Source organism: Nuphar pumila, chromosome 13 (genome assembly GCF_984573655.1).
Source record: "Nuphar pumila chromosome 13, dmNupPumi1.hap1.1, whole genome shotgun sequence".
Classification (NCBI taxonomy): domain Eukaryota; kingdom Viridiplantae; phylum Streptophyta; class Magnoliopsida; order Nymphaeales; family Nymphaeaceae; genus Nuphar; species Nuphar pumila.
The window spans coordinates 86415665-86427752 of NC_143261.1; the positions used below are offsets into that span (position 1 = coordinate 86415665).

The 12088-nt window shown below is 36.3% G+C and overlaps 1 protein-coding gene across 2 annotated transcripts; it reads right to left on the reverse strand.

The window, feature by feature from the left end:
• Window positions 1-350: 350 nt before the first annotated feature.
• Window positions 351-8152, reverse strand: LOC149818989 (spermidine synthase-like). 2 transcript variants are annotated; one of them, XM_089985148.1, is made up of 9 exons: window positions 7895-8152; window positions 5096-5172; window positions 4849-4971; window positions 4230-4334; window positions 3274-3346; window positions 2792-2863; window positions 1088-1283; window positions 876-1008; window positions 351-659 (listed from the first exon to the last, which is right to left on the reverse strand). In XM_089985148.1, the coding sequence occupies exons 1-9, from the start codon at window positions 8010-8012 to the stop codon at window positions 594-596; spliced, it is 963 nt and encodes a 320-aa protein (XP_089841274.1). In that variant the 5' UTR covers window positions 8013-8152; the 3' UTR covers window positions 351-593. The 2 variants fall into 2 exon arrangements, with proteins under 2 accessions (XP_089841274.1, XP_089841275.1); XM_089985149.1 differs by lacking the exon at window positions 4849-4971.
• Window positions 8153-12088: the final 3936 nt, after the last annotated feature.

The following is a 12088-nucleotide window of genomic DNA, read 5'->3' on the forward strand; positions in this document are numbered from 1 at the left end:
ATTGCACCGATATAACCATTGGAAGGAAGAGGGTGCCGCATCCTGCACAGACAATACACCTTTCAAGGGCATGACCTCTTTCAGAAGCACCAAATGTATGGCTTGATCAGGAGACTTTTTCTCTACATCACGTATTGGCACTTGCGGAAACCAAATTTAGACCATTTTCTTCTCAACTCAGACATGTCCTAAAATCAACCGACACTCAAAGTTGAGCATGATGAGCATCACATTGCAATATCTAGGACAATAATAAAGCATATTTCATCATAAACCTAGTTATTTTAAAAGCAAACACAAATGAGTTGCAGCCAAACAGAGCCGTCTTATCCACAGCTTGAGAACCAAAATTTCCATAAGCAAGAAAAATAAATATTATTGTGTCAATATTTATTGTTGCAGATCTCATGCCCTTGAAATTTCAATAGAAATACAGTAGTGTAACTACGACATCGCACCACAACATTCTCATATCAAGACTCCACATGATCAACCGCTCTCTTTGCAGCTAAACTGCTTCAAGATGGAACTAGTTGTAACAAACAGCTTTGCACAGAAAGCAGCTTTCACCCGTTGTATCCCTCCAGCAAGTATCACTTAGCTTTGGAATCAATAACCTTCTTTGCGAAGGATGGCAAGCAGAAAGCAGCCGAATGAATCTGAAAATCGATACGATCTTATGATGAGTAATACAGAAACAGGTTTATATGGGCAAATCTGATTTAGAAGTTATCAAGTCGGTTGATTAGCTTATGTTAGCTTCCCATCACCAGTAGAGTTGGCCTATCATCCAAGCCTCCAAGTGATTCAACTCCTGTAACCTAAGATTCATTGTGTATTACAGCAAGCAAAAAAATTAAAGGATAAGGAATCACCTCAGAGTTGTAAAATTTCAAAGGGCGACTTCCTTTGCCTTGGTTCCCATTTTCAACATCAATGGGATTCACCGGGTGGCGAAAATCAACAGCTGGACCCTCAGTCGAGCAGAGCATGAACCCAATAACACCACTGGAATAATGCAACATATGTAATTTATCAAAACCAAATCAAATATTTGACTAATTAGCATATTCTCTAAAAAGGCTACCTTGGGTATGTTGGCACTGTCGTCCATGCATAGTTGACAGAGCCCTTGAATACCTGACGACAGTTAGAGACAACATCTTCTATTATGTGCATATGCAACCAGATACTTTCTGCCTGTGTGCACACCACTCCTCCTGGGCGAAGTACTCTAGCTACCAATTCAAAGAAAGGCTTCTTGAAAAGTTCTTCAGCAGGTCCTATAGAATATAGAAGCATTTGTTAGTAAAGATCATGGTTACCAGAAACTTCAATATATCCTCAGGAGCTTGCTTCCCCAGAATCTGCTACATGAGCCAAAACTAAGCACTTATGAAACTCACTTCCCATGTTATGGGAGGCGTAGTTTCATAGATATGAGGTTTTGGGCAAAGTAATTGTACTTCTGTTAAAAATCAACAGATTTATGCGTCTACAGAATTGTGATTCCTATAAGAAAAAGAAATATCAGTTGACCTATTAATTGAATTAAAGGATAAATTATAAATGACAACCCAATTTTAAATTGTTCAAACTTCAAAGCATAAGAGGATGCAATTTTTCATTAAACCCAAAAGTCAGATAATTCATTTAGAAGATCAAGTCAAGTAATTCATTAAACTATCATGTATTCTTCCCTATATAATTCATGGACTTTTATGCTAAAGGTAATCTGGCATTTATTAATTTGCCAATTATCAATTATTGTGACACTAATGAATATTTTTTTTTGTCTTCAAAATATTCATATCAATTTTTGTCTTTATATTTAATAAATGTATAATAAAATAATTATGTAATACCATAAACAGAAAAAATTCAAATTACATGAGCAATTTTCTAAAGAAAATAAATCAGCCAGTTGAGATTGGATTAGTAGTATCATATAGTGTGATAATTTTGGATTTTTTATTTCTAAATTATACAAGCTTCCTAATTCACATCTTAAACATTTCCTAACAGCTTGTCACTTCCTTCTTCACATGAACCTAAAAAGCCCTCATTCCTCACTTCCACTTCCTGCATCGTTTCTGGATTCTGATTTCCCTTTTGGCGAAATGATCTAGTATATAAAATATATAGACCAGGTAGACCAACTCAAAACTCCAGCTAGTCACGCAGAGATATACCAGGAGGGAGACCAGGATGACTGCAACTCAAAACTCAAAACTCGAGTTAGATTTACTTGTAAACGAACCGAGCAGCTCATGACTCGGCTCAAGTTCGGTTTGTCATGAACTCGTTTGTGATCGGTTCATATAGCTGGCGAGCGGAGCCACAAGCAGCTCATTTAGCTTAAACGAGTTGAACCTGAACAGAGGGTGTTCGGCTTGGCTCGAGAGAGCTCGTATAGATAAAATATCTATATTTTTATGTATAATATATATTTAAGTGTAATATATAAAAGAATAATATGTTTTTACATGAGCCAGCTCGTCTCAGTCAGAGCAGCTCGGCTAAAAATGAACACAAGCCGAGCCACTCACTGGTAAACGAGCTGAGCCCAAACATGCCCTGCTCAGTTCATTCAGCTCGTTTACCAGCCCTAATTCTGAACCAAGATGAGCTCCTCTAAATCATCTTAACTAATAGCTACCAGGCAGTCAAAGGAAGCTCAACGGAGTTGAATCACACAGTGATTCAGGCCAAATCACAAGAACCAACTTGGTGCACCTGCAACTCCAAGTAGGAACTTTTGATACTTTGAACTGAGAAAAGGTGTGAATACCTATTGGATCAGAAGAGTCAACGATAACTGCATCATAAGTGCCTTCGAGGGCAGATTTAAGAAAGGCCACTCCTGCAGAAAGAGAAACAATGAATATGAGCAGAACAAACCAAATACTGGTTGAGTACATTAACCAAAGGATGCCAATAAATCCTGAGTTGGTCCCTTTTCCTCAACTAACACTCCAAAAGATTTATGACAAACAAAACAAAACAAAAATGACCAAAGTCAGCCAGAGGCTGTGTAGTGTGTCTATAAGTTCACAAACTCTGCTGACCGAGCATGTTGCAGCAACTTGGCCAACATGTTCTATGATGGCCCAAGTTTTATGAGCCAATATTTGTGCTGCATTAATGCAGGCAAAGATCCAATGTGCACATGTTATCAAGTCCCAAATATATGATTTTGAACTTCTCTGCCAACTGCTAAAGGTTCTGAAATGACAACACCCTTCCAGACTAAGAAATAGAAAGAGCTCATACCATCACCAATGTGGAGATTGACACGGGGATCTTTAAATCCTACAGCTAGGTCAGGAAAAAACCGTTTAGAAACCTGGAAAAGAGAAGCACGTGTTTTTAGCATTCTTGGACTCACATGAATATAGAACATGATAAATATCTCTCGCCTAAAAAATGAACCCCTGGAGCATGGATGCAATGATGTAAAAGAGAAAAAAGAAGGAAACACATACTCAAGATATCTTTCAAAAACTTAATTTTGCATACACATACAAAGTACCATTAATGATGAAAATAAACACACACTAGGAACTCCAGATCACTGAAGGTTCCAGTTCAAAGACTTAAATCCTTTTTTTTTCACCAAGAGACTCAAATAAGAAAAAATTCCAAAAAACTCCTTGCTAGAGCATTAGTGTACCAACATGTCTATCATAGTGGCAAGGTTAGGCATGAATCAATGTGCAACAGCTACTCCAAAAATATTCTATTAAAAGCAATGTCAATCAAACCCAAATCTTTTACTAACATTTAAGAAAAACAATGGACCTAGAATCGATGACAAGCTACTAGTTTTCTTAATAGCAATCCATATCAAAATTCAATGGAAGTGGGAGAAGAACCATGCCTGTATTTAAAAAAGTTTCATGGTTAACAGGAAAACATTTTGTTGCCACAGATACAAAGAAATACACAACAAAAATGAAAAATAGTAAAGAACCAACTTATTGATAGTTATGCATATTTGGAAAAATTGCATCTATCAGCATAATGAAAGCAATTGATTTTAGAAAAGGAAACAAAATGGATCGAATTTTTTCTCTATTAAAAAACACATGATAGATTGGTTTGGGTTTCTGTTGACTAACTAAATACATTAACTAAGCAAAAGTTGACTAGCATTCTTCCGCAAGTACCACCATCAAAAGAAACAACTAAAATATGCAGACAAACATTTTCAATGTAATTTAACTTACTTCCACAACCATTGCGTCAATTTCACATATATCAATTTGTTCCACAGAAGTATGGCGTGCAACTTCCCTCAGAACACCACCATCACCTCCTCCAATGACCAACACCTGAATAAAGATTATCAAGTTAAAAGAAAAAGAGGAAGAAAAGAGCATTTCAGATTTCAATCCCCCACAATAAATGTATTCAATTGTTCATCGCTCCTTGTGAAGACACAAGTTGAGAATTTGAGTCACTTTCTCAGATAAAATCAGCTGATACTCCTAGTCCTAAGTTAGATCCAGAGTACATGAAAGATTATAAAAAGAGTTGGTTCACATAATAAAATCGAACAACACAATCTCAATAACAATTAAATTCAGACAAGAAACATAGTTCAAACTGAATTTACAAAGCTTAGGTTGAATATGTTGCCAGACAAAAAAAACATTGAACATCCTGGGAAAAGGAAACATATTTCTAGCAAAAAAAAAGTTGAAGGATATCATTAGTTTGGAATTTCATCCAAGTCATACTCCTCATCTGAGAACAGAACCCAGGGGCTTGGGAGATGTGTGACAGAGTTCAATACAGATTTTTAAAAATATGTGATGTTATCCATGAACAAGAGAGAATGAATACCTTCTTAGGACTTGGAATGGAGCAAAGTGGAAGGTGAGTTATCATTTCTTGGTAGGCACACTCATCCCTCTCTGAGACCTGAATCACCCCATCCAAAACAAGGACCTTCCCATATGTTGATGACTGTAAGAGAAAACAACCCCACCCCACCTAATTATTGCTCAAATATATTCAAATATAAAATGGATGATAAACATCAAAACAAAGTGAGAAAGGGAAAAGGGAAATCACTGTGAAGTACAGATACCTGGAACACAATAATGTCTTGGTAGTCAGACTTCCCCTGGAAGAGGATTTCCTCAATTTTCAGGGAGTGTGCTTCTCCTGTACAATGTCAGGCAGAGCACTAGGAGATTATATTGAAGCATTCCAGTAATGTTCAAATCATTAATTATATGATAAAGGTCAGGAGCTAAATAGACTAGAACATGAACAGTTCACCTCATCTCAAAGTAATACAACCGTACATTCCATAATCGACGTTATGTATTTTATTTACAATATGTTTGCATCTTGCTATGGATTATGTCAAACGACATTTTGATGAAATAAGTCTTGCTGTTCTTCTACTGGGTTTGAGACGAATAAATATGTCAGTACAAACAACCATGATAATCATGTTGCAACATGTTTAACATCTACCAATTTAAGGACAATAGTTGGTGGTAAGGACAAGCTTGACCACTAGGTAAATGACTCATCCTTGGTCGCACATACAAGAAGAATGTGTTTGAGGCCCGCGTCATGAATAGAAGAATCGGACAAAACAACATCAACTTGAGCTGACCTCTTCAGCCACAGAATCTGGCCAAGTCAGGTTAATCCATGAAGTCCATGGCTCCATGCAAATATATTAATGTACCACTCAAGCAATAAAAGAATGCCTCAGTATTTTGGCCTAGCATTCCGAGTTGCTTAACTACAAGATTGTGTTTAATGTGCTAGGACTCAATGGCCTTTCAGTTATACATATGTTCACTCAAGACTAGAAATAAATTACAATGCACCTCATCTTGGACACTTGAAGACAAACTCTCACATGTACAAGGGCAGGAAGGCCCCTACATTCCTTGAACTGACTGTCCTTAAGGAAACATATTCCTTAATATCAAATTTAACTAACATCAACATGAAAGAGACATAAAATTTGGTAGATCAACATAAAGCAGAGAAACAGTACAACATTGTTCAATTATCACATTAAAATGAAAGTGTGCACACTCATTCATAAATGATAGTGGTCCAATTATTATCCACCAATTCTATTTCTAGCTAACAGATTGTATTATGGCATTTGATCTTCACAAGCCCTTCAGGATCCCATTGGCTCAGCTTCAAAAGATGGAAAATGCATTGCTTTGAAGACAAAAAAAATACAGTCTACATGTCTCATGCATAACTTAACAGCCTCAGTCACTTAAAAACCATCTACACGTCTCATGCATAACTTAACGAGAGCAGAGCAAGTGATCTGCCCAATCACTTTTAGAAAAGTGATATGGCATCCTCACCGTCCACAATGTACACAAGGAACAATGGACGGTGAAGATGTCAAATAACTTTCTTAAAGTGATTTGACAGATCACCTGATCTGCTCTCAATTTAAGAGTTGATAGAAGACACGTTGGAACATGCAACAGCAAACAACAATTTGTAATGCTGCTTATAAGCAAATTGATGTGTGGTTTCATGTGTATCTTCGTGATCCTTTCTATCACCTGCAAAATTTCAATTTGAACTAATGCAATGGAGATACCTCTTTGTCAAGGACAAAACTGATGGTCCAAAATTGCACCATAATTCATCTCTTTTTCATGCAGATTATCTCACCAATCTCATTTCTTCCATGCCAATTACCAAGAAAAGGCATGTTGCCTGCCTATTTTAGTTTATAGCAACAATATTGATGGATATGACAAACGAGTAACGCAGCCATTCATATCCTAATTGATAGAATATCATCGAGCTTGCCCAGCGAACATTCAAAAGCACAGGGCAGCCATACTTTCCTAGAATTTGTTAGCAGATGGGACATCAGAATTGAGAAATTCATGTTTGGATGAATTTCCAAATATCTGTCATGGAAGTGGCTATCTTGTGACTTTCTCATTAAGAGCAGTACATGAAAGCATACGGGTAGGAGGGCAAAAATCGAGTACCCATGAGATGAGATATGTTTCTACTGTCTATTCGAGCTACAATTAACACCACGTGCTACATACTCTGCATCTGAAGAACGTAGAAGACAAATAGTGGGAACACATGTCACCATCATATTTTGACTCAAACCAGCATCAGAACAGCCATCTCTACATATGACCGTGTTTCCACTGCTCCAAAAAAACAGAAAATGGTGTGTATATATATATATATCAGGTGGTAAGGTTTTGGAAGAATTTTTTTATTTTTTCTAAAATCTGATCATACAATTATGACCTGCATACTTGATTTTATAGGAATCGACCTCTTGGATCGTTCGATTCGGAAAAGCAGTTAGGTTTTTATAAGATTTAAAAAATCAATGGTCTACAATTTTCAAAAATATCCAATGCTTAAAAAATCATTTTTTATCGAAAAACATGGTCCTAGTATCATTTCCTAGCAAATCGATAATGCCGAACACATCTGCATGGTCAGATTTGCAAAAAACAACCCGAAAACCCCTGTTCACTGTGGTAAGCTGGCGCTCAAAAAGTATTAGGCAGCTATCACTTTATATATATATATATATATATATATATATATAGAGAGAGAGAGAGAGACAGTTCTGAAGATATCTATTTGAGTTGAAAGTATGCTTAAAGCTAACATCGATAGATAGGAAAACACTTATAGCATGCCAAACCAAAAAGAGAAAGGAGCAAAAATAAGCATCGTTCCTCATAACCCACGAAAAGAAAACAAGTGATGCACAAAAGGAGAGAGAAATATGAGGCCCATCAACCAAAACCCAGGAAGGAACAATCCCAACAAAGGTGGAAGTCGAAAAAACCCAATAATTATAAGATCATCAAAAGGAGAGATTGGGGGAAGGGGGATGACCCACCTGGCCACATGGGGCTCATCTCGGAGAACCAACCGGGAACAATAACATTGATGCCGTTCTGCGCACCAGCGTCACCGGCCGATGATGGGTTCACTGCCTCAGTTGGTGCTGCAGCCATCTCACTGCTTCCTTTCCTCCTCCCCTTCTTGCTTTTCACGAAGAGAGAGAGAGAGAGAGAGAGAGAGAGAGAGGCAACCAGAAGATGATTCAGAAAATCATGGCCTCTGCTTTAAAAAGAACGCATCCTCTCAAAACGCCAAAAACATAAAAGTAAAAAGAAAAAGAAAATTATAGTCCCCCGCAGTTATGAGCTGTCCAACTCCAACCCTTCTCATCAGAACCTATCCACATTCAGGACACTGGAATATGCCTTTTTGTGGGACCCGCATGCAAGGAGACTGGGTCCCAAAGAGCATTGCAGTTTCATTAACTTTTCCTTCTTCACCAACTACTTGTTAATTAGATACAGATAGGGATGTCAAGGGGTTGGAAATGGTTCGGTTAGTAGGCAGCTAAATTCGGATCTAATTAAAAATAGGAATTAAATTTAGTATTAATTTTGCATTAAAATCTAACTAATAATAAGATGCCTAACCAGTGAAGTAAGAATATTTTGATGCCTCTATACAAGAATAAAGGTGATATATATGATTACACAAACTATCGTGGTATAAAATTCATGAGTCATACTATAAAACTTTGAGAGAGGATGATTGAGTATAAGTTTAGAAAGATTGTCATGATATCGAAAAATCAAATTGGTTTTATGCCTGGAAGATCAACTATAGAAGCTATACATCTTTTTAGACAACTTATTGAGAGATATAGAGAGATGAACAAAGATTTGCATATGATTTTTATTAATTTGGATAAGACATACGATAGAGTACCTAAAGATGTTCTCTGGTGGACAATGATGAAGAAAGGTGTTTCTCTCAAATACATTAGTATAATTAAAGATATGTACGACGGAGTAGTAACCAATTGTGGAGGAGTGACAACCAATTTTCCTATAACGGTTGGGTTACATCAAGGATCTGCATTAAGCCCTTTCCTATTTACTATAGTGATGGATGAGCTTACGAGATCAATTCAAGAAAATGTGTCGTGGTGTATGTTGTTTGCTGATTATATTGTTTTGATTGATGAGTCTAGAGTTGGGGTTAATGATAAGTTAGAATTATGGAGACAAGCAAGAGGTTTTAAGTTGAGTAAGAGTAAGACAAAATATATGGAATGTCAGTTTAGTAAGCAATGAAGTAGTGATGGGAGTGTAGTGAAGCTTGGTGAGCAAGAAATATTGGTGGATGGTTGTTTCAAGTATTTGGGATCTATCATTCAAAAGTATGGAGAAATTGATGGAGATGTAAATCATAGGATAAAGGTTGGGTGAATGTGGAAAAGTGCAACTTGAGTGTTGTGCGATCGTAGAATGCCATTGCGGTTGAAGAAAAAGTTTTATAAAACGACAATTAGGCCCGCTTTACTATATGGTACGAAATGTTGAGCTGCCAAGAGACATCATATTCAAAAAATGAGTGTAGTTGGGATGTGTATGCTTAGATGGATGTGTGAAAATACAATAAGAGATAATATTCGAAACGAGAAGATACGTAAGAAGGTAGGCGTTGCATCCATTGAAAATAAGATGAAAGAGAATCGTTTACGGTGGTTTGGACATATTCGGCGAAGGCCTAATGATGCTCCAGTTAGAAGGATGGAGAAATGGAAAAATATATTAGTTAAAAGGGGTCGGGGTAGGCCTAAAAAGACTTGGATGGAGATGATAGTAAAGGATATGAATGCTTTGAACCTCACCGAGGACATGACATTGGATAGAAATGATTGGAGAAGAAGGATTCATGTGGAAGACCCAGAATGATTTTCTTTTTTGGTTCATATCGCCAACCCCAATTGTTTTGGGATGAAGGCGTAGTTGTTGTTGTTGTTGTTTGTTGTTGAATCTAACTAACATTTGAATATGATTAAGTGTAAATATCGGGTTTTAGACTAGTCGGATCTGAATTCAGATTTTTTTTTTTCATCCAACTCTAAATTGGAATATGATAGGCCATATTCGATTAAGTTGGATTCGATGATGCCTAGATCGGACCCAAATCTGATCCATTGACATCCTTACATACAAATGTTGTCATAATCAAGTCCAATTGGCGGATTTGAACCCAATCAGTTTTCCTTCTAGAAAACAAGTTGAATCAATTTTTAGTATTATTTAATGTTTATGATACTTATTAAATTTTGATTGTACCCTTTAACTCATCATTTATTTCATTTTTGTACTTTCATAACTATTTCTAAATGTTTGAAAATGACTCAATCTAAATCTGAATTAGACTATGGTTTTGGAAAGAACAATTTAATTTAGAAACCGATTTTGAGAATATAGATTTGATATTAAAGGTGTTAAGTTGCACAGATGTGCGGTTTGTTGTAAGAGTTACATTAGCCCTTCCATGTGATGAATGGATCGGGTAGTTCTTGGATGACTCACACTTGGAGATGCAAAAGGGTCGGATTCAGGATAGAGTTTTTGCAGTTTTTTTGCTGTTTTGGATCCGACTACTCCTGATGCGACCCGTTTGGGTCCCTACTCACACACACTTTATGTGCAATTAGGTCATGATCATCCTTGTTTATCCTAACGATAGGCTGTCATGCAAAGCAATAGTGCACCCATGCTTAATTAATATATGGTAGGTAGGTACTAATGATAGACTTAGTCATGTTAGGCCACACCTAATCTCTAATATGATATTGATGCATTGTATTTTTATAAAAGCCAAAATGTGTTTTGTCTTGTTCAAAAGCCATAGATGCAAACCCTTGACTAGGGTTGGAGGTAGGCGTGTGCAAGTGCAGCTGATAAGGTGAAGTACATATTGGGGTGCTTTCCTTTTCATTTACTACTCTCAACCTCTGTCTTTTCATTCGGGTTGGGTTGGTGGTCTTCTTTCTCAGACCCAGGCGGTGGCTTGGATACTGACTTCCGGATTATAACAAGGTTGGACTAGTCCCAACCATAGTGACAAAAGTTTAAAAACAGAAAAAAAAACTTGAGAGAATTTTTTTTTCTTTTTTTAAATCTTGCATTTTTGGGCAAAATCTCGACAATAAAAAATAATTTTTACAAGAACATATAAATAAAAAATATTCAAAAATAAAAACCATACAATTTTCACTATAACATAAATATCCTTTTTAAAACACAATATTTATTTTTTTTATGAAAAACTCGTGAGAAATTGAAAATATCTCAAGAAAATACATTTTTTAACTTTCGGATAATTTCCCTAAATATTACAAGATTTGTCACTATGGTCCCAACCAATGTTAATAGTCATTTTGAATCAGCCAACTTTTAACCACGGAAAGACACATGTCAAATTAAAATATTAAAATAATATACAAGAATAATTTTTTATCATTTTTTAGGATTTATTTGAAAATTAGCCATTCTGGTCATTTTCATATCGATTTTCAGCTGATACAATAAGAATGGGCCGATTCGCAACAATACTGACAGCATTCCCAACTGTTGCTTTATTTACAATTTAACTAGGGTATATGGAGGTAGGGGTGCAAACTTTCCATTAGGGATGTAAACGGTTAGGATGCGGGTCGGATCTATGCATTATCAAGTCCCACTTAATCCGCTTCTGAGTCAGATTCAGATTTGGATGAAAAAGATAAAAACCAAACCTGGATCTGACTAGTTTAAAATCCGGTATTTACACTTAATCGGGTAGGGTTTTTAGTCGGATTCGGGTGTAAATGCAAAACTTAATACCAAACCCTGATCTAATTATTAATCGGATCCGAATTTAGCTAACAAACCTGCCTAATGGACTTGGATTCGAGTCAGATATTGGGTTGCACCAGAACCGTTTACATCCCTAACTGCTGTACTCCAATGGTGATGGATTTGAATGGCAATTTTGGGTTGTCCACCGAATAGATCAATGTTGTCAGTATCAGTATCAGTATCGGTCCTATATCATTTGGCCAACGATACAGGTGAACAGGCCGATACCGAAACTCAATGAAGAATCAGCCAAAACATAATAAAAAAAATATTATGTGTCAATCAGAAAGTGACAAGTGTTAAAGCTATTAAAATAATATTAAAAAATAATTTTAAGTACTTTTTACATTTATTAAAAAATAGCCGATTCA